Source organism: Strix uralensis, chromosome 2 (genome assembly GCF_047716275.1).
Source record: "Strix uralensis isolate ZFMK-TIS-50842 chromosome 2, bStrUra1, whole genome shotgun sequence".
Classification (NCBI taxonomy): Eukaryota; Metazoa; Chordata; class Aves; order Strigiformes; family Strigidae; genus Strix; species Strix uralensis.
The window spans coordinates 13802652-13825785 of record NC_133973.1 but is presented as its reverse complement, the minus strand read 5'-3'; the positions used below and the strand labels follow the sequence as shown (position 1 = coordinate 13825785).

The window sequence follows — 23134 nt, the reverse complement described above, 5'->3', positions numbered from 1 at the left end:
TAAAGAACTACTGGCTGCTCTGAAGGGGGACATTTGTAACCTCTGGTTTGTTTTCAATGCTTTGCTGTAGGTTCCCTATAACATCATTGGGTGGCTTGAGAAGAACAAAGACCCGCTTAATGAAACTGTAGTAGGTATTTTCCAAAAATCATCCAACAAACTCCTGGCAAGCTTGTTTGAAAGCTACGTTGGCGCTGACAGTGGTAAGCAGAATCAGCTCATATGGGTTTTCTTTTGTTTCTGGGATGTGTGCTTGGGAATGGATGTCAGAAACAAAACAATTCTCTCAACTGCAATTGACTCAATGCTAAATGAGGCACTGACTAATTATTTAGATGCGCACAGCATCTGTAGGAGCTTGCCAGTTATACCAAAGAGGCCATTAACTCAGCTAGTTTGAATGCGTAATACCTCTGAGCAATTTTGGCAAGGAAATCTGTGTGTTGTGAACGCTCCAGTGGGAGTTTGAGCATGCAAGTGCTCAGATATGCAGGCAAGTGTTGCACAAAAAATTTTGTGCATAAATGCCTATGAACAAGAACAGCTCTTGTTTCCCACGCTGTAGTCCTCCTTGCTAATCACCCTGAATTAAATAAGAAATACGAAGTTTAAGAGAGAGTTTTGGAATATTTTGTTGGATTAGTGGCAAGTAGACACTGAAGGTACCTGAACACCATTCCACATTGGCCAAAGTAGAAGATTTTGCCAATACGTTTTCCTTTTTACTTGTTGTTGGGTTTTTTGTTTGACAAGACTAATGTATGAGAATGTATCTGAGCTGTATGCATTACACAGAACTGTCTTATCTGTGGGAAGACAAGTAGCAAGCATCCAGAAAATCGCTCTTAATAAGACTGGCATTCATTACAAAGATGTAGCTCTGACGTCCTGAAGTTGCAATCACTTACAGCCTATTTATTAGTAACCTCATTTCTATAGATGTTGTTGTGATGAATCATAAGACACTTTCTGAGAAAGCAAGCAGGCTGCAGACTTCATAATGTGAATAAGAGACAGAGCTGAATGTAAATAACAAAAATCCTGCCACTAGCAAATTCTTGCAAGTTACTAACTGCCTATTTGCCTGTGGATATTCCTGTCTGTCAGAATGCCACCTTGCTTTTCTCCAGTGTCAGGAGAAAAGAACAGCCTGTCCAGATTAGCCTCTTCCAGTCTGGGCAGTGTCACTTTCAAAAGGGGGAAAGGCTGTGGATAATTGCACTGAGCACATTGCACTCTTCACTTCTGCTTTTATGTTGACTATTGTTGACAGGTGACAGAATGCCAGACCTCCTGGGAATGATCTAATGGTCCAGTGTTTAGAAGGCTGAGGCAATTGCTGTACATTTTTGGGTCCTGTCGGCTCTTGTAAAACTGTGTGAAGGTCATGTCAGAAACTAGCAACCCTTTGGAGGATCTGGAGTGATTTTGAATCTGAAGCTTTAAGCAAAAGTCAGGAAATGCAAAGCTACTGTATCTAAAATTACAAAATAAATATTCATTTCCCTCTATTCTGGACAAATATTCCTTGCCCAAGTTCGGTGTCTGCTATGCAGACATTCGAGTGTCAGTGCAATGTAAAGTACACGTTTTCCCCAAGCATTACTTTTCTGCATTGTCTCACCCTATAGGCTTTTTAATGAACTATGAGTGACTCTATTTTGTTAAAAGTTATTTTTCTGCCTTATTCATATTTATGGACTTTCTGCATAACAAGTGATGCTGTGTAGATCTGAAATGCAAATGCAATCCAGAAAGCTTACAGTGGTTTTTGGCAAAATTCCTAAGTATGGACAGAGAGCTGCAAGCTTGTGATCTGTCACATTCGATGTTCAGATTGTTTCGTATAATATTCGGGCAATCAGAGCCATCAAGTCATTAGCTATGCCTTTCATTCAGAGGGAGTTGCACTATTTGTTTGTCCGTCTCCCATGCCCTGCCTTCACTCCTTACTGAGATACAGGTTGTGATTTTTTATTTTTTTTTCTTCCTAGCTGACCAGGGTGGAGAAAAGAAACGCAAGAAAGGTGCTTCTTTTCAAACGGTGTCCTCATTGCACAAGGTTTGTTTACCTCTCCCCACCCGAGGCTTTAAGACAATACATTGGAGAGGAATGTTAAGGATTGTGACGCACAATAGAAATTTAAATCCAACATCAGAATTTGATACTAGGCCTGGGTTATTGCCCTTGGCTAAGTGAATATACTGTTGTTAAAACTGCGTGTGTGAGGTGCTGCTCCATTTTATCTTCTTTGAGCATTCAGGAGATGAAGTGTTTTGTATTCTAGTCGAGAAAGTATCACAAAATCCTGTGAACAAACTTTATCACTGTTTTCGTGGCTTATTGCTTCATGCATGTCTGTGGAACAGGAACTGATTACAATTAATTTGCTAGTCCCCATCTGATTAGTTTGTAATTGGATCCTAGGGTTAGAGCAACAAAAGTTGTTGAATGCAGTGTCATATAGCCTTTTTTCCTGAGTAATTCCCTTCTACTGGTATTGGCATGTGTTCCTGATGGAAGCTGTTGCTAGGATCATGCCTGGGGGAAAATGAGGCCTGTAATTACCATTAGTACAATTTATTCTGGGTAATGTTGAGGAAACTGTAATGTAGGTAAACCTCGGGTAGGGAAGAAAGTAGTTATCTCCCACTAATCATGTCATTTTATCTTGTTTGGAAGTATGGGAAATCAAGACCTGTATCTTACCAGCTGAAGAAGTGTAGAGATAGCTGAAGGATCACTCAGACAGTAATTTAATAATCCACAAATAGAAGCCCACTTTCCAGCACACAAGGAGCTGCTAAGTACCCAGCTCAGGTTGTCTCATTTATCGTCATGACTAGCGTATGAGAAATTTTCAGTTTGAACAGTTGGTGACATTATATTCAACCTGTAATGGTCTCTATTTTCTCCTTACTAGACAAAACACTTTCCATAAAGCTTGGTGATCACTGCTAGGCACTGAGTGGTTGGCTTCTTCCAAGCTAGCTTGCTGCCTGCCTGGGAGATGTCTGATTAAGATCAATAAAGGGCAAATGTTTGGCCAGGAGGACAAAAACCTAGCTTTTATGAGGAACAGATGGGAAAGGTGAACTATCCTCACTGAGCAGGGAAGTGACTAGGCAAAAATGTAGTTGGCTTTACAGAAGTGCTCTGCAGGATGGTACTGCATCTTGTTTGCTGTTTATCTTGTTTCTGACATGTCCGGGTTTGTAAGTAAAACACCTATCTTCTTAAGACTTTGCTAAAAGTGATGTGGATTCCTATAATAAAGTTAATCTGTACTTTGGTTTATTTGAACACATTTCTCTGTAATAATTTTGGTAAGCTTACAATTTTGTTAGAGACTATTTAGAGAGATGACCTTAATAAACTTAACAACCAACAAACCAAAGAAGTAAGTGATAGAAATTTCATTAAACTGCTAAAGCCAATTGTGTTTTTAATATGTCTGTTCTAGGAAAATTTAAATAAGCTGATGACTAACCTAAGATCTACAGCCCCTCACTTTGTACGATGCATTATCCCCAATGAATCAAAAACTCCAGGTATGGAAAACAAAACAGTCTTAAAATTTTAGTATATTTGAACAACGTGATTCCAATATTTACTTCCAAGTCACTAGATTGTACTTAAATACTGCCTGTGTTGTTCACCTTATTCAATGGTGTTGCTCTTTCAGGAGATGACACCTCACATTTTCCAGTTCCCTCGGTGAAATGAAGATTAAGCCCTATGGAGTCGCTCCATTTAATTTAACCTTGTTTTTCCCCTGTAGGTGAAATGGATGCTTTCCTTGTCTTGCATCAGCTCCGCTGTAATGGTGTTTTGGAAGGCATCCGCATTTGCCGTAAGGGTTTCCCAAACAGGGTGCTTTATGCTGACTTTAAACAAAGGTAATGCGGAGCTGTGGTGTCTCCTGTCCTAACACATCAGTCAAAATAAACAAAGCATGTCTTCTCATTTTTATTTGAGGTATTTTATTCCATTCAAGTTTATTTTCTATTCAGTTTGCCTGAATATGGAAGGCAGAATTCTGCTCTTGCTTGTGTCTGTGTAGATGCAGAGTAGGAAATTAGCCTAGGTGGAGTGTTGTGGGTTTTTTAAGTTTGGGGGAAGAGGAGGCGGGGGGTGGGGGGGGCGGGAAGTAGAATCTAGGCCAATTTTACTCATTGCTCATCTGTCATTAACAGGTACCGCATTCTGAATCCAAGTGCGATCCCAGAGGATAAGTTTGTAGATAGCAGAAAAGCTGCTGAAAAACTGCTGGCATCTTTAGATGTTGACCATAACCAGTATCGTTTTGGACACACCAAGGTAACTGGAAAAGCCCATCACTGCTTATGCAAAAAGAAAAGTGATGGATCTAATATCTATTTTGCAGAATGGGACATTATGCAATTTCTGGTGGTGGCGATTAATGATGAGTTAATAATACAAGGAACCAGCAATGTAGCAGCAAAGTGATATTAATTTTTAAGCTGTGCTAGAGGAATTTTATTCCTCTGGCTCAAGCTCCCACAAAGCTTTTATTACAGCGACACTACAAGTGGACACAGCAGCAGCTGATGCTCCATGCCCCCCAGTAAAACAATAGCTTCTTTAATATAATACAGGTACACTCAAACAGAGATGGACCACAGGATCAGCTGCAGCTTTTGAAATGAGGCCATGTGCAATTATGACATGATCCCATTTAGCAGGGTTCTCTGGGAGCTGGGAGTTGTGGTTCAGCTGACCTGCTCTGAACCCTGCCGCAGTACTGTGGCAATAAAAATGTGGCAACAAAATAGTTTGGCCTATTCAAAACTGGGGAGATGAGACACAGTTTTAAAACAACATCGGAACTGTACAGTGCAGTCCCTGATGCAAGTAGTATTTGTCTCTCTATAGTCTTTTACTTTATAATGTGTCAATAAAAATACCATTCTTCTAAACAATTTCAATAAGGTCTGTGTAACTCTGGAATAAAATAATTCGTTATGGTGAAATGACATCTGTGCACATACCAGGTGTTCTTCAAGGCTGGTCTCTTGGGCCATCTAGAAGAAATGAGGGATGAGAGACTTGCGAAAATCTTAACAATGATCCAGGCAAGAGCACGTGGCAGACTGATGCGGATTGAGTTTCAGAAGATAGTGGAGCGCAGGTTTGAAGGCACCCTCTTAAATCTTAGTGGATAATAGTCATTACCGTTTAATTATGTGTTGAATAGAGACATTATTACAGTCCCTAAGGCTATAGCTAATCCTAAATTAAAGGTTTAAAGTGGATGTATGATAAAATGAATAGCAACTGTATATCAGTTGCCTACAACTCTGGTAAAAATCAGATTTGGGAATTTTTCACGTCCCTGAAAATCAAGAAATATGGAGGAAATTTATTGTATCTCTTGGAATCTAGTACATGTTCCTAATATTACTGAGAACAAAGCCATAAAACTGATTGAGAATGAAAAAAACTCTCACTTTCTCAATTCAGGCTAAGTTTAAGGGAATTTTGTTTGTTTTCTTCTTAAACCAGGGACGCCCTTCTTGTAATTCAGTGGAATATCCGTGCTTTTATGGCTGTGAAGAACTGGCCCTGGATGAAGCTTTTCTTTAAGATCAAACCTCTTCTGAAGTCTGCAGAAACTGAAAAGGAGATGGCCAATATGAAGGAAGAGTTCTTGAAACTGAAGGAGGCCCTGGAAAAATCTGAAGCCAGGAGAAAGGAACTTGAAGAAAAGCAAGTCTCTCTAGTTCAGGAAAAAAATGATTTGCTTCTCCAGCTCCAAGCTGTGAGTAGACACATATTTTCATGTATTTATTAGATGGTCTTTGAAACTCAAAGCCTTACAGACCAGAGTGTTAGTGCAATTCAATTAAAATTAATTGTTGGTCTTGTCAGAGTCTTGCCAAAAATTAGAACGGATAGAAATTCTCACGTTCTAGCATATACAACCAAGTGGGCTAGCAACACAGATCTTAAAAGGTTCTGTCCAAAGCAATGTCCGTGGCAGTTTGATATGGAAGTAGTCTTATATGTGACCAGTAGTGCTCACCACTGTCTCATCCTGCTCCATTAATTACTTGTTGGTCTTGCCTTCTGAAATCAGGAGTAGGACATTTTCCTAATGCTGCTCTGTAGCATTGGATCAGGCTCTCTGACCACTTACGGGATAGGGGACAAGTGAGGAAGAAAAAAGCCCAGGCAGTCATTGCTGTCCTCTTCCTTGTGCCACACCAGGAACAAGACACTCTGGCAGATGCCGAGGAACGATGCGACTTGTTGATTAAATCCAAGATTCAGCTGGAGGCCAAAGTCAAAGAACTGACAGAGCGGGTTGAGGATGAGGAAGAGATGAATTCTGAGCTGACTTCTAAGAAGAGAAAATTGGAAGATGAGTGCTCTGAGCTCAAGAAGGATATTGATGATCTCGAAATAACACTTGCAAAAGTAGAGAAAGAAAAGCATGCTACTGAAAACAAGGTACTTTTAGAACTTCACCATGTATTCAAAAGAGGTTGGGCATGGATTACCTTTATGACAAGAGCTACTGCTCTTCTGATGGTTTTACACTGTCTGTTACACAGGCCACAGTGAAGGATCAGTATATACAGAGTTATTTGACCTTATGAGAGAAAAAGTGTTGATTCTGAATTTTTCTAAAAAGTTCCCTTTTTCTAAAGTGAGTTTTGCTGCAATTCAGCTAGACAATTATGTCTAGTTTGGGCATTTTTAAGTAAACATTTTTCTGCTGTAACCATGAGTTCTTCCAGCTCTTCTTCTTAGAGCCTGTAAATGTAAAGCTCATCTCCTACTTCTCCCAGAGAGGATCAGAAGCTGGAGTCCACCACAATGACAGTGACACTGAAAAGAATTTAGTACATTTGAAAAAATGTACTAAACCCACAAGAACTGGCACACATTGGCTTCCTTGATGGCAATTTCACTCAAAAAGCCACAAGGGGTGGGGGTGGGTGGGGGAGAGATCCCTTTCTTTTCATTGTCTCCCTGCATACAAGTTCAGTACAGACAGTCAGTTGAGCCAGGTTTGATAATCCCTTGCTTCAAAGTCTTATAAATACATCTTCCTTTCTTACACAGGTCAAAAATCTGACAGAAGAAATGGCAGCTCTTGATGAGAATATCAGTAAACTTACTAAGGAGAAAAAGTCCTTGCAGGAAGCTCATCAGCAAGTTCTGGATGACCTACAAGCAGAGGAGGACAAGGTCAACACACTGAGCAAAGCTAAAGTGAAACTGGAACAGCAAGTGGATGATGTAAGCTGGCTCTGCCTTCATGTTTCTCCAGGCTTATTTGTCCACCATTTACAGTTTTCATGAGTCTGAAATGTTGCAAAGCTTTGAAATGTATTCCTGTCCTTTTAGAAAGGATCAAGGATCTAGAAATGTGGTCCTTGTACTGCTTGTAAAGGTTATAGTTACAGGAAAGCTATAAAAACTTATCTGTGTATTTCAAACTTTGAAAGGAGTGGAATAATGAAGGAAAATCCACTCAGTTTGCATTTGCACTGTAAATGAAGTCTAACAGAACTTTGCTACTAAGAGAACAGTGATGCTTGCACAAATGTAAAGCGCGGACTAACCCTTATGTTATATTTCTTTAGCCCATGTGCCCACTGGCTGCTAGAAAACAAAAAAATGTAAAATAAGATGCTTGTACTTAAATACTTCTGCTTCGCAACTTGCTAGAGCTCAGCACAAAACTGGGCTCAGCACACATCTGACTGCTGTAAACCATCTGTGTTCAATATACTTAATAAGTGACTTTGTTCCTAAAGCTTGAGGGCTCACTTGAACAAGAGAAGAAAGTGAGGATGGATCTAGAAAGGGCAAAACGCAAACTGGAAGGGGATTTGAAACTGACCCAAGAGAGTGTCATGGACTTGGAGAACGATAAGCTGCAGATGGAAGAAAAGCTAAAAAAGTAAGAGACTGATTCTGCTGTACAAAATAAAGCAGCACTGTTACCACTGTCGTTTCAGAGCCTTCAGGTGTGTCATCCTGCTCTGATGGTGGCTAAAAGGAAATTCCATGAGGAGAGAGTGTGTAGCCAAGCTGAAACATTAGAATTCATTACACTTTCCAGCATCTTAAAAAAAAAGAAAAAAACCACTTATTTCTGTTTTTCATTGTTTAGAGGAGAAAACTGAAGGAAGTCTCTAAAAAGTTGCCCTTCCTAACTAGCTATGACAGTATTGTTGAAAGACCTGACTCTGTTAAATACCTTTTTCCACTGAGTCTGAAAAGAACGTTACTTTTGTATGACACAAAGAACCAGAAACATAATTGCACAAATGCATGTAAAATCTTGACTTGGAAACTGCTGCTCAGACAAAGACGAGTTTTCATGTAAATCACAATGAATGAGGATTGCTTTCATTTTTAGATACGTTAGAAGTTTCACTGAACAATTCTTCAAAAACTGCAAAAGCGTAACTTGAAGCTACAGGGAAAATTGTCACAGTAGGATTTTCCTTTCCATGGCAGGAAAGAATTTGAAATGAGCCAGCTGAATTCCAAGATAGAAGATGAACAAGCTATAGTGATGCAGCTGCAGAAGAAGATCAAGGAGCTTCAGGTCAGCTTGCTTATTTCTCATATATCTTAGGATCTTTGTGCCTCACTGAAGGGCTTTGCAGAGACTTTTCATGGTTAGCTGCAGCTTGGCTTTGAGACTCAAAGTGTTGCAACTTCGTAGCTTGCCAGACTGATCCCTTTTCCCCTCAGGATGCTCCCTCTGTAGTGGTTCCTTCCAAGTAACAGGATGTATGACCACAGAATGCTAGTGGTTTCAGGCAAGACAGCAATGCTCTGGTGTTTTGTTTTAAGCAAATAATATTGTTCCAGACCATGGAGTTGAGGGTGGATGCTGGGGTTCAGCAGTGATAAGCATGGATTTGAAATTCAGGGGAAGGGCTGTTGAAATTTTCAACAGAAGTGAAAAGGCCAAAGAAAGTCAGCACAGTCCAAACAAGATGTCTAGAGCCAAAACATCAGCTCTGCTTTTTTGTAAATAAAGAACATTTGCATAACTTGGAAGTGAAGTGTAGATTGGTCAGAATAACTGTTTTGTAAAAAAGACTGCTACCAATGAATATTCGTTATTCATGCAGTTCTACACACTGCTGTATTTGAAATGCTGTCTTAACACTCCTAGAGAGCAGTTACTTCAGTCACAGAGCTCATAAAATGGAAAAAAAGAGTCCTCTTCAATGACAATTTGTTGCTGCTACTCCTACTATCAAGTAATTTCTCTCATGTACTTCAGCTGAATGTCAAGTAACATGAGCATAAGGTCAATGCACTTGTCCTAAATGTCTTGACTAGACCTTGTAGAGCAATCTACTGTAAGAAATATGTGACTCATCATCCTTACTCTGGTTCAAGATCTGATTTACTGGCACAAATGGGCAAGTCCTTTAACTGCTATGCTTCCACCTGTGCTGTAAAGTGTGGGCTGGCAGAGGGTTTAACAATTTGTTAGGTGCTTCATTGTCTTCTGATGGGAATCATCATGAAGGTGACCCAAAGGTGCTTGTGTCTCTTTGGCAGGCTCGTATAGAAGAACTAGAAGAGGAGTTGGAAGCAGAAAGAGCTGCTCGAGCCAAGGTGGAAAAGCAGAGATCAGATTTGGCCCGAGAGCTGGAGGAATTAAGTGAGCGACTTGAGGAAGCTGGGGGAGCCACAGCTGCCCAGCTGGAGATGAACAAGAAACGTGAGGCAGAGTTCCTGAAGCTGCGGCGGGACCTCGAGGAGGCCACACTGCACTACGAAGCCACAGCCGCCACACTGAGGAAGAAGCACGCAGACAGCGTGGCTGAGATGGGAGAGCAACTGGACAACCTTCAGCGGGTCAAGCAGAAACTGGAAAAGGAGAAAAGCGAGCTGAAGATGGAAGTGGATGATCTGTCATCCAACATGGAACAGATGGTCAAGGGAAAAGTAAGGGTCCTGAGGCTTCTCAAACCCCCAAAGGTCATGTGTAGCCAAGGCTGGTCTTAGGGTTTTGCAGGACACCTGGTAGGGCTGGAGTGTTTTAGAAGGTGGTGTCTTGCAATCTGAGGGTGCTTACATACACAGTATCGTCCCCTTCCCCAGCTGGTGGTATAACTCTTCTTACCTGGAGATGGGACAGCAGTTAAGACGGCCTGTCTAAAACACATCCCCAGTCCCAGGCATATTGTTTATCCATATATCTCAGAGCACAATACTGTGTCACTTAAATTGTGCTTCTCCAGGATGGTGCCATCCAAGGCTGGATATCTCCCATCCTAAGCAGAGTCCTCTCAGATCCTGCCCTTGGTTTACAGTTTTGACCCATGTTAGCAGGGAGTGCAACACAAAGGCTTGCATGACCATCATGTGTATTTTTACTTTCTATGGCTGAATTGTGCGTTTTGTTTCCTCAGTAGAGTCTTGGGAGCTTTCACAGCGCTCTAAAGAGTTCTTTCAGTGCAAGTGAAGAGAAGAAATTTCAGTGTTCTGAGAGTTAGAAAGCTGTCATCAAACTCAATTTATGATAAATGGCAATTAAAGCGGAATCAGTAAAGCAATTTTCATTGAGGGTGATTTTCCCATCTAGCAATTATGAAGAGGCTATGTCTGAACTTCATAGGCATGTGATTGCTTTTGAAGTTCTTGCAGAGTGTTTTTACACTGGTGCTTCCATTCAGAATGCAGTTTAGGGAAAACAAATGGTGAAGGTGGTCTGATGGGGAGACCCTTGGCCTGGGACTGTAGACACAGGGCTACTATTCCCTGCTCTACTGCTGTGGTATTTGTGTCTTTGCTATCTGACATTTCTCTGAAAGACAAGCAAGGAAAAAGGATATGTTTGGAAGGCTGCACCTTCCAAATGGCTGCCTGGAGGCTACAGCCTTGTCTTTTCTCCCGATTCCTATTAGGCAAATGCAGAGAAACTTTGTCGAACTTATGAAGACCATCTGAATGAGACCAAAACGAAACTGGAGGAAATGACTCGCCTCATGAATGACCTCACTACTCAGAAGACAAAACTCCAGAGTGAGAATGGTATGTGCACGTTCAGCCCAGACAGACTGTTGCCCAGTAATTTATCAGGCGTGTCTCAGCACTGCATCGGTGAGATGTACTGTGCAACAACGTCTGCTCTGAAGGGCTGGATAAGGATTGCTGGGTGGAGTAGTAGCTTTGTGTCTTTTGACATTCCCATCTTCAATATTTTTATAACCTTGTGGGGAGACCTTGCCTCGAACTGGCTTTTAAAACAAACCCATAACCTTATTTACCAGCTTACTGTGCTACCATCTCATGAGCGGAAATGGATGTGCTGACTAGCTACCCAGTTTCAGGAACAAGGACACGTACATCCATCATGCAGTGCTAGAGGGAAGAGGAAGGAGTTGGCACACTGCCGCTGTCTGTGTGAATGCCATCTTCCCCAGCGTGTCCTTGGGCATTGCACCCTAGAAGACACTCACATATGACCAAGAATATCACATATCCTCTAAATGCTTGCTACTTTTTTAGCCAGAGTAGTACTATTTAATCTCTGCATCCTCATCAAATATCACTGTTCTGTGTATTTTCAAAGACATATTTTTCATTTTCTGTGTGTTTTCTTCTTAGTTCTATGTACTCCTATAAGGCTGCAGTTTCCAGCCTGCAGTGACACGGTTCTTGCGATAAATGCAGTTTTCCTTATGTACCCCTCTGTTATGTATGCTGGTTGTTCTGAGGTTCTCAGGGTGCTTTGCAGCCCTCTGAGAAGTCGTCTGTCGAAAAGCAATGTAAGGTAGTGAAGAAAAGTATAAACAAAACCAGCTACAACTGCACATGAAAGTAAGCATCAGTCTAGTCTGATCCATAAGCTGAAATAAAATTAACAAGTTCAGGTAATGACAGCACAAAAAAAATTTAAAAAAACCCACAAACACCCCACAAACAAACAAACAAAAACCTAAGGAAAACTATCCTGGTGAAGTGTCTGAGGGTTATAGCTTTGCAATAAGCTTCACAAAAGTTCAGCCATAATCACTGTTAGTTCTTTTCCTCAGCAGAAATAGCCAGGTGGGACTTGGATTTTGGCTGGGACTTTGTCATTTCATCATTTTACTTTTATGTGGTTAAATCCTATGGCAGGTGAATTCGTAAGACAACTTGAAGAGAAGGAGTCACTGATAAGTCAGCTGTCCCGGGGGAAAACATCATTTACACAACAGATTGAAGAACTTAGGAGACAGCTAGAAGAGGAAACCAAGGTAATGCTTTGACTGTGTCCCATTCATTGAGATGGAATGGGGAAAACTGTTCATGTTCATTTGTAGCATGGATAAAAGCTGAAATGAGACATAGGAGTGAGAATGCTTCCTGGTAATTGTACTCGTATAAATTCCTGTCCCTGACTGAGGCAAGTCACAGAAGAGTTTTGGAAAATAATCAGCGTCCGTAATTGTTAAATAAAACTTACCTAGTAGGATACCCAAAATCTCAGATCTTGCATCTTAAAAGTTCAGATGCTTCTCCAAAAGTGTTAGATTATTATCAGTCTTGATAGCTTCCTCAGCACATCACCAGTTAGGGATGATTTCAAACACTTCTTACCTCACTTGACCTGGGCTGTCAAGGCCAGAGGCAAAAAGAAAAAAAGGCTTAAGCCTCCATTTGAATTTCTAGGGGCTGTTTGTTTGGGATTTGCTGTAAGTAACCCTGCAATGCTGTGACCTTTCTATCCCTGCAGTCCAAAAATGCCCTGGCTCACGCCCTGCAAGCGGCCAGGCATGACTGTGATCTCTTGCGGGAGCAGTACGAGGAGGAGCAAGAAGCCAAGGCAGAGCTGCAGCGGGCTCTCTCCAAGGGAAATGCAGAAGTGGCACAGTGGAGAACAAAGTATGAGACTGATGCCATTCAGAGAACTGAGGAGCTGGAAGATGCCAAGTAAGTGGGTTACACAGGCTTCGTCGTGCCCTTGGCTGGCAGGACCGCACTCCCTGGGACTTGTTATAGGGCTAAGGAAATAGGGCAACCTGGTTGGAAGAATCCCTCTGGCTCATTGCTGTCATTTGTGGCAGTCCTTCTTCTGTTCTTTTCATTGCTTGAGCAGGTCAATATTTCTGCTGAGTCCTTGTCCATGGGGTAGTGGATGTGGATAGTGGGGTTTATTTAAGAACAAAAAAGATTAGGATACCATACTTGGTTATCTCACACACTCACTTGCTTTGTCGTGGTCCAGTGATATGTTCCCTCCGTCCTGAATTCCCCTCCCAGCAGGGAGATGATGGCTGCCCTGGGAAGGCAGGGCACAAAGTCACACTGGGTTGTGCTGTGCAGCTGCTCCCAGTTACCAGTCTCAGGCATTATTGGGCAAGGTCTCTGAGCATCTCCAGCACCTGCCTCTGCGCATCTCTGATCTGCAGGCTCTTCCCACGCTTCCAGTATATTTTTTTTTTCCATCTAGCATCTTCACGCTCTTCTTTCTGGGCCCTCCTTTCTTTCTAGGACCTCTTCTTGACAGGACTCCCAGGCCTCTGTTTTCCCAATCTAAATAGTCTATGAACAAAACCCCAAGGTGTGACCAGCCTCCTATGGTGGTTCTGTGTCATATCTCTTAACTGGAGGAACACGACACTTTCACTTAGACCAGGTCTTATGAAAATTTATAACCAGCCTATATTGGTTACAGCTAGCAAGTAGCAAGCTGCTGCTTGAGAGTTCAAAAGTTCAATTTCAAATATTCACACACACACAGACACAAAATTATCAGCCACATGTCAGCATTCATAATTTAAGCTGTTTTTTTGCTTATCATAATCCCTTCTCTCTAGAGGCTTTCTTTCCCCATCCCTTCCCCTTGTTGCCCCAATTTTCCCCTTCAAAACTGATTTATTGAGATACTGCTTTGGTGTCAGTTTTTCTGGGTAACATGGCATTGGTGGCACTTGGTCATTTCATTGTCTTTTCCCACCTGGTAGGAAGAAGCTTGCTGCTCGCCTGCAAGAAGCGGAAGAAGCAATTGAGGCAGCCAATGCCAAGTGCTCTTCTCTGGAAAAGACAAAGCACAGGCTGCAGAACGAGCTGGAAGACATGATGATTGACCTGGAGAAGGCCAACTCGGCAGCTGCGTCCCTGGACAAGAAGCAGCGTGGTTTTGACAAGATCATCAATGACTGGAAGCAGAAGTACGAAGAGTCACAGGCTGAGCTGGAGGCTTCCCAGAAGGAGGCCCGTGGCCTCAGCACTGAGCTCTTCAAGCTGAAGAATGCCTACGAGGAGACGCTGGACCACCTGGAGACCTTGAAAAGGGAAAACAAGAACCTCCAAGGTAGGCTTCATTCAGGCTCCACATAACAGCTGTGGGGAAAGGCATTTCTCTCATCCTTGAGACTAGCTTTCCAATGTGTTTGGAGACACTGACTGATGCTGGCAGTTAAAGTTTTAAACATAGGAAATGGTATGGCCAGAGGAGAGCAGGCTGCCCTTTGCTCACCTGTCAATGAAGCTCACTGGCAGAGGGGCCAGCCTCAGGGGAGGAACAAAAAAGATGACAGAGGTGCAGCGGATGAAGCCTAGACACCTCTCAAAGCAGAGCACAGTGTTGCAAGCCTGCAGATCACAGATAAAAACTAAATCGCTATGACCACTTCAAAGGGCGTTTACAAGAAAGTCTGTGCCTCCAAGTTGGTCAGGTAAAAGAAGTTGCTGTAATTGAAAGTAGGGCAGTGCTTGTGTACAGACGAGCTCTTAAGGTATTAGTTTGAGGTACAGGTCCTGTATTTTTGCTCTGTGAATTGCAGTATGTTTGGGACACTCTGATCACTAAATCCGTCCATCTTTTTTTGTTTCAGAGGAGATTTCTGATCTGACCAATCAGATTAGTGAAGGAAACAAGAGCCTCCATGAAATAGAAAAAATAAAGAAACAGGTTGAACAAGAGAAGTCAGAAGTTCAGTTGGCTCTGGAAGAAGCAGAGGTAAGGAAAGAAAGCTCAAAGGAAGAGGAAAGGATGTCTTTAATCATGACTTTTCTTCCTTTTTATTCCTCCCAGCAACACAGCCAATGTGCTGATGTTAGCTAAATGCAACCTCTCTGCACCCAGCTCCTCTGGGCTTGCTAGCCAGTGTTTTCAAGAGTGACTGGTGACTTTTGGAGATGTCAGCTCTAAGATCATCAAGTGGAGGCCCTTTCAAAGGCAGTGCCTTGTAGGTTTTGGGTTTTTGTTGTTGGGTTAGTTTTGGGGTTTTTTTTTCCCTTTCAGGAAGCTCAGAAATCTTCTGCCCACCACCTGAAAATCCAGTCCTTTTCGCTCACTTCAGCATAGAGTATTTCAGTCTTTCAGGAAACAGGAACTGCTGAGAATTATGGTCTTATAGTATTTTATCAGATATTTCTAGTGCCTAGTTTTGAACAGCAGATTCACCATTTGCTGGTTTTGAGAATAAGAAAACAAACCTCCAGTTGACTTTAAATTTTATAAGGTCTCAGATATGGTGTTGGATACTGTGGCCTGCTTAAAAAAATGGTAGCAGCCTCAGAAACCAAATGAAAACAGACCATTTAGGAAATCTTTGACTCCCATAGGACTTTGGTGAAGACACTTAGCATCACTGCGTTAATTTCTACAGCAACAAGCATGCACATACCAAGAGGGATGCCTTATCCCAGTTTCCAGAAACAAATGAACAACACAGAACAAGCTGACTGGAAATCCTGGTTATTCACTTACAGGGCTGGGTTGTCAGATTTTTTTTGAAAGTTTGGTGCATTGCAGAGCTAGGAAAGGGTCTAGGTGTTGCTGGCTAGAAGCAACACAGCACATAGCAAGGGTTTTTAATGAAAGTTGTATTTCTTTTGAATCGTACTCTAAATAATACCTGCTGAAACAAACATCACCCAGTGACAGGGATCCATTAATACCTTAAATGCTGTGCAACTTCTTTTGTCTGTTACAGGATGCTTTATACTTTGCAGGGATTTCACAGCCAGACAAGCAGGTGTCATGATCAGAGCAGAGGAAAGAGCATGTCTGTCTTCCACAGCTCTGAGATGTGGAGAGTGATTACATGCTCTGCCAATAAATTTCTCTCGCTAGAAAGAATACACTGGTTCTTCAGGGATCTAAGGGGCACATCTTCCTTCCCTGGACTGTGTGGAACAGCTCCCTAAAGCTCAGTGAAATTAGGAACTAACGAAAGTAAAGTGGTGGTGTATTTTATTTTAATTGTAAAAGAAATGGTTTAATGTGGATTTTCTCCCTTCCTTGTGAGTTTGGGTCTCCAGCAGACACCACTGGTGACACAGTACTCCTGCGTGCTGTTCCCGTTAATACGCTGTGGGTCCTTAGCATGAAATGTGTGTTCAACTGACCTGTAGCTGCTGCATGATAGCTGGAGATGAGCAAAGATTTTGTATCATTTTGTCTTCAGAACCTCTGTTCTGCTTCTGTCATCTCTCATGGGAAGCATAGCTAAGCCTGTGCAATCCAAAATATACAGCGTTCAGTTCTGCTTCCCTTCCCTGTTTGATGCGAGCAGCAAGGAGTCAGAATGTCACTGAGCTTGGTTTATGCAAGACCTGGAAGTCAGAGTCCCTGGTATTTCACTACAGGCTGTCGTCAGCTCAGTTCTTGACTTCTGTACAAGTGTAAGAACAAAGACATAGGAACAAATCTCCCTTGTTTCATAGCTGTCTTCATGTTAGCTGGAAAGAGCGGTCAGAGTATTTTTGCATTTTGTCATATAGAGCTGATTTCTGTTATTTCTTTCATTTAAGTCATACTGCCTAATAAGACTGTGTAAATGGGAGGCTTTCAACACCTCATGATTTGAAGAGATCTTTGTGAGCTGGGGGATGTGTGGACTCCTTCACCCTTCCAACAATAATCTTGCTTTAGCTTTTGCCTATTCCTTACAAGCCCATGAATTTCCAGAGGGTGACAGTACAGGGGTGTGGAGCAGGGAACGTCTGTTGATACCAAAACCACACAGGCAGGGCCCTAAGGTATTTTTTTTGTGATGCATGGCCTGTTTGACAATTTGTCCTCTGAGGAGCTTGCTGCTGAGTTTTCCAGCTGCCAAGCTACATTAGAAGGCAAATAGATGCATTGTTTTGCCATGTAAGCTGCTCATGTTCTTGCCTAGAGACAGAGGTAGGGAGGAAACTGTGCTATTGGGAATGGGAAGAAAAGTGTGAAGGGATCATCTTTGTGCAGCAGCTTGTGATTTTTAAAAAAAAAAAAATAGCAACTCCTGGCTTTGGTGCTTTCTATTTCAGGGAGCTTTGGAGCATGAAGAAAGTAAGACCCTTCGTTTTCAGCTTGAACTTTCTCAGCTTAAAGCAGAGTTTGAAAGGAAACTGACAGAAAAGGACGAAGAAATGGAAAATATAAGGTACTGTGCAGGAAGCAGCATGGTTTTTTAAGGGGAAAATCTCAAAAGACCAGAAATATTCTCAAGACCCAAGCCAGTCAAATGCACCGCAGGTAGTTATGCCAGCACAAGCACATGCTGTCCATACCAGAAACCAAAACAGCTCTGATTATCTGCCAAAGGGTAGTCCTACCACATTACAATTCCTTAGTTCAAATATTCCTGTCCGTCCAGTCTCTGCCAGCATACACATAAGCCCATCACACATACCGCAGGGCAGCCGTAATACAATTGACTGGCACAACCAAAGTCGCAGCAGACCAAGCGCCGCTGAGTCTGTGTGTTTACAGTATGGAGACAAGTAGGTCTAGAGAGCTGCCTTCTCCTAATCCTCTAGGATGGCTGCCTCCCAGGGGGAACCACAGCTGAAATCAGTGGTGCTCAAACCTATGTTATCTGAAGGCAATCTTTACCTCTGCATTTAGTTAATTTATGCAGTCACAGCTACACTGATTGTGGGAGGATGTGAGGAGCTTGCTGTTATGCACACACCATTTGGGAAAGCAGTGAGAGCTGCAGAGGTACAGAAAGTATGAATATAAAAAGAGAGGAGCTTGCAGGTGAAAGGAATAAACAGAAGAAATGGAAAGCAATGAGGTGACAGAAGGATGATATCTTTTGTCTCTCCCCTCCCCCTCAGCACCAACTCTAGTCTGCAGTTACACTCTTTAAATGATGCTACGCTGGAGCAGATTTTCAGCAACGTGTATGCAATCCTTCAGAAAACTCTGGCCTTGAATTAGTCAGTGTTTTAACGCTATTCACCCAAGAACCATGTCATTGCTTGTTAGTAGGCTAAAGGGTAAGGGAAGGGAAAGTCCAAGGCCCACCTTGAACAGCATAGGTACAATGATTGACATGTTGTTTCAAAAACAAATAATGTTTCGGCCCTTTCAGGTACTATCTTCTGATGTCCTGCAGATGTCTGGATTATGGAGATCTCAGGGCAAGCTATCCTAAACAATGCTTTATGCCTCAGATTTGTTATGAGTGTTTTGCTGCTAAGTTTTCAGTAGACATGCTGTGTTGCTCCCTGGGAGTCTGGGGCACAGTTCAGTATCTTGCTGAAGCAGTAAGGCCCTCAAGGTTTTCCTTGTTGACTCAGTGATTTCCCAGAACTCCTACGCTTTCAGCAAAACTTGGCCAGCAGCGAGATAAATACTTCCCTGTGCAAGTCATATTCTGTGCTTTGAGTTAATCATAGGACTTGACTGTTACAGAGTCAAGAAAATTAAGCATCTGTCTGTATCTGTTTTGCAATCTTTAAATTGACACTAAGCTTTCTTTCACAGGAAGACCAGGCTGTTAATTAGGGTGGGCTTAATCTCTTCTAACTTTAGATGTCCATAACACAGATTTCTGTTCCTGAATTATTCCCCTTATAATTGAGCATAAGAAATGTGTTTCAACATCCACTTTAAGACACAACAAACTGTAGCTTACACATGCCATTTACTATAAAGAGCACCTAGAGTAATTAGCATAGAATGTAGCTGCCTACCTTCAGTTTGATTAATCCCCTCCAGTAATGCCTTCATTAAAAGGCTGAGATGTAAAACATCCCAGTGAATGATTCCGTAAATATCTTGGTGAGTGACTGCTAAGCTTGAAGTGCTTCTTGTTAGGTTCAAACCTGTACTTGCTTGCTTTTACAAGAGATCTGAGAGAACTCCTTGCTCCAATATTGCCAAAGGAAATGCAGGAGAAGGATGCTATAGGTACTTACAGATCAGGAGCTAGCTGAGGGTGTGAAGCACACCAGCCAGTTAGATGGCAGTGAGGCACTAGAAACCTGTGCTATGTATGTCATTCAGAAATATACTTCTATTTCTGGAAATGAGACACTTCCAGAATGTGAAGTACCATTGCATGTAGTTCTACATTCCTGTGCTGACGGGAAAATGACTTCACGTCCTTTTCAGGAGAAATCAGCAACGTGCCATAGATTCACTGCAGTCCACCCTTGATTCTGAAGCCCGGAGCAGAAATGAGGCCATCCGGCTCAAGAAGAAGATGGAAGGGGACCTCAACGAGATGGAAATCCAGCTCAGCCATGCTAACAGGCATGCTGCAGAAGCAACAAAGTCAGCACGTGTCTTGCAGACACAAATAAAGGTACTCCAAGAGCTGCCAGTCCAAGCACCCAGTGGTCGGTGCGGGCTAGGCTTCATTAGCACCGAGCAAAACAGCAATGGTGATGTAATTAAGAGAGAAGCTCCTCCCAAGGATGCGCAGGGAAAGGCCTTAGTGATCACATCTGGTGTAAGAGAATACTGAAACATGGATTTCTTCCAAGACTTGCATACAAGCTGGATGAGATCCAGTCATAAAACCCGTGCTGGCTACAGCTTCCTGTGGGCAGAAAGCTGCAGCATGAGGAACTGAAAATCTATGATTTGCTTGTGAGCTTGCAAGTCCTTTAAAAGTGGAGAGCAAGTCAGTTGGCTGGAGGACACGGAACATGTGCATATTCAGCTTTGTTGTTTACTTCAACATTTGTAATAGCTTAAAAAAAAAAAAAAAAAAAAAAAAGGCTTTGCTAAGACATCTCTTAAATCACCGCCTCTCTCATGCCTAGGCAGCTAGTTCTGCCTCGGGCAAAACTGCGAGCTCTCACAGATTTGAACACACAGGTTTTTCCCTCGTTGCACCACGTACCACAAAGCTATTCAGCTTACAGTGTGAAGGAAGCCTCACTGAAATCAGTGCTTCTTTATTGGAGATGCAACCTCTGCAATCTGGGGTCCTCTTATGTAAGCACGGCGGCTTGAAAGGGAGTTGCACTGGTAAAAAACCAAACATCTCTTTTGTTATAGGAGCTTCAGGTGCAACTGGATGACTTGGGACACATGAATGAAGATCTGAAGGAGCAGCTGGCAGTCTCTGACAGGAGGAACAATCTTCTCCAGTCGGAGCTGGATGAGCTGAGGGCTTTGCTGGACCAAACTGAACGGGCAAGGAAGCTGGCAGAACATGAACTGCTGGAAGCCACTGAACGTGTGAACCTGCTTCACACTCAGGTTGGCTTTTTCTGTGCTCTCTCCCTCAACAGGTTAAACTGAGCCTTGTCTATTAAGCACTGACACTATTTGTCCAATGTTGTAAGTCAGACACACCTTGCCCTCCTTCTGGTGAGAAAATGAGGAAGTCATTCCCTTCCAGTTAGCTGGAATTGATGATTCAGGCAATTGTTTTAAAAACAGCGATAATGGAAGATAAGAGTAAATCTGTTTTCTTTCCTTCTTCCATGCTGTAAAAGCAGTTTCCTGCTTTAGTTAAGCCATGGCTGGGACAGTGAGGCATTACTTTGGAGAAGTGACACAGGTGCTGTTTCTGTGCAGGACACTGATGTTATTCAGCAAACTGCAGAGGCTGAATTCTAACCACCGGTGTATTGTGCAGGGCAGGAAACTGCCCCACAGCAAAGTGCTCTTTGCCAGGTCACAGGTCTTCATTAAGACAGGCCTCTGGACTTTGTCAAGATGGACACTGCAGTTTGTACAGGGCCACGGAGGGGCATGCCCTGACTCGCCAGCATTTTTACTACAAAACCAAAGCATCTCTTAATCAAATAATGGTCAGAAAGAAATGAAAATGTGCTACAGGCTGGTGATGTTTTGCAGCGTTTCCTCCAGCCCATTGATGACATAGGGCTTCTGTTTTAATCACCTCATTGACTAACTTACTACAGATTGTTAGTTTTCCAAAATGAACTGCCTTATTCATTCTTCTATTTCAGGCGATGCTTATTATTTTCTCTGAATCAAAATCTGAATACGTACAGCTTTCAGAGTACTTTTAATATTTCCTCAGTCTGAAGCTACACATGCTATCTAAGGCCAGCCCTTACCACATACCTGGGCTTCCCTTCCCAAATACTGCTCTGTGTATTCTAAGAGTTCCAAAAATCAGTAAGCCTTGCTGTACTGTTGGTATTTAGAGGAGGTATGTCTCTAATCATCACTTTTTCTCCTTTTCCACTGTTCCTTTGGGGAAAACTTAATAAAAGAACACAAGCCTGATCAATCAAAAGAAAAAGCTGGAGAGTGATATTTCCCAAATGCAAAATGAAGTGGAGGAATCAGTCCAGGAGTGTCGGAACGCAGAGGAAAAGGCCAAGAAAGCAATCACAGATGTAAGTGGGCTGGTTCCTTGTTCATTTCTTTTCAGTACTGCAATGTCTTAGGACAACCAAGAAAGTATTTCCCAGGTCACCATTTCTGTGCTTGTTACAAAGCTCATACATCCAAAGCACTCCACAGTTATCTGGAGGTAACCGATGAAACTACAAAATAAAACAGGCTAGAGGTAAAAAGAGAGGAAGGAATTTTTCCTGATGTTTAGGTTTTGGTTGTTTTGTTAGGGATTTTTGCCTCAAGAATGCACTTTCCACTGATTCTCAAAGTCTCAGGTAATGTAACCTTTGATTCAAAGTAAATTATACATCTGGATAGGCTAAGCCAGTTCAGACTGAGCTAGCGCTAACTAGTCTCCTGGTGTACATAGATACTGATGAGAGAAAAAAAAATTACCAAATCCCAAATGAGGTACCCTAGAACTAGGTGTCTATTGGACAAACATGAGGCCTAAGATCCCAGGAGGAGAGACTGAGTGCATTCTTCCTTTAGGGAAGACATAATTTGGCAGGTATAGTTTCATTTTCTGCAGACCTGGAGAAATCCATGTCTTCAGAGTTCAGCTGATGTATCACATCATACCAACACATGAAATGAAAGCTAAAACTGGAGGTTTCTGTGAGTTACATGTGCCTGGACAAATCTATTCCCATACCATGGTCTTCTCAGCTGACAGCACTGTTGCTGCCTGCCAGAGAGATGATGCTGGTTGTGCTTGATTCAGCTCCAGCCTGGATCACAATGGTTGCTGTCTTCCGATGACTGCTCAGTGATGGGTACAAAACCTGTAAATGACTCTTGGTGGCAGGCACAGATATCAAAGCAGGAGTGAGCTGACACCCTTGTTACCTTTCTTACAGAATAGCCAGGGACTCTGTAAAATGTTGAGACTGAGCTTCCTATCCCAGCACAGACTGCAGAAACTGCTTTGCTCTTACAGCCACTCAGGCAGCTCTTGTCTATGGCTGTGAAGGGAAATTTGTCTGCCAGTTGTTTTAAACTACTACCTTTCAAGAGCTCCAAACACCAAGATTAGAATTTGAATAAATGCTATGTAAAATTTCTGTAGTGAATGGCACAGGCTTACTTGTAGAAATTATAAATGAGGACATGATATAGCACAGATACCAAAAAAAAAAAAAAAAAGAAAAAGAAAAAAAAAGAAAAAAAGGAGGGAATCTTAAATCACAGCATTAGAATAGGGAGGGAAAAAAAGGCCTCCAAGGCTATTCTGTCCTTGTGTTTTTTCTGTCCAGGCAAGATATGCACACAGAAAATACTCTCGGGAACTTTGGGTACAGTAAATGATCCAAATAGGGGATAATCCAAGATCAATCTTCCATCATTTCTTCTGAGCCATAATCCAATATCATAAGAGAGCTGCTGTAAAATGCGGTTGTTTTTCAGGCAGCAATGATGGCTGAGGAGCTTAAAAAGGAGCAGGATACTAGTGCTCACTTAGAGAGAATGAAGAAGAACATGGAGCAAACCATTAAAGACCTCCAGAAGCGACTGGATGAAGCAGAACAAATAGCCCTGAAAGGTGGCAAGAAGCAGATCCAGAAACTGGAATCCAGGGTAAG

The 23134-nt window shown here is 42.3% G+C and overlaps 1 protein-coding gene across 1 annotated transcript in view; it reads left to right on the top strand.

The window, feature by feature from the left end:
- MYH15 (myosin heavy chain 15) overlaps positions 1-23134 on the top strand; it is a 44915-nt gene that overhangs the window by 17483 nt on the left and 4298 nt on the right. The window contains exons 16-37 of the mRNA XM_074860755.1: positions 71-203; positions 1995-2062; positions 3465-3552; positions 3783-3900; positions 4198-4321; positions 5017-5153; positions 5528-5783; positions 6233-6475; positions 7094-7270; positions 7792-7937; positions 8501-8591; positions 9566-9955; positions 10918-11044; positions 12134-12252; positions 12732-12928; positions 13963-14312; positions 14836-14960; positions 17261-17376; positions 19338-19530; positions 20232-20435; positions 21425-21550; positions 22959-23129. Coding sequence (XP_074716856.1) covers positions 71-203; positions 1995-2062; positions 3465-3552; positions 3783-3900; positions 4198-4321; positions 5017-5153; positions 5528-5783; positions 6233-6475; positions 7094-7270; positions 7792-7937; positions 8501-8591; positions 9566-9955; positions 10918-11044; positions 12134-12252; positions 12732-12928; positions 13963-14312; positions 14836-14960; positions 17261-17376; positions 19338-19530; positions 20232-20435; positions 21425-21550; positions 22959-23129 — 3699 coding nt within the window. The remainder of the gene's footprint in view (positions 1-70; positions 204-1994; positions 2063-3464; positions 3553-3782; positions 3901-4197; positions 4322-5016; positions 5154-5527; positions 5784-6232; positions 6476-7093; positions 7271-7791; positions 7938-8500; positions 8592-9565; positions 9956-10917; positions 11045-12133; positions 12253-12731; positions 12929-13962; positions 14313-14835; positions 14961-17260; positions 17377-19337; positions 19531-20231; positions 20436-21424; positions 21551-22958; positions 23130-23134) is intronic.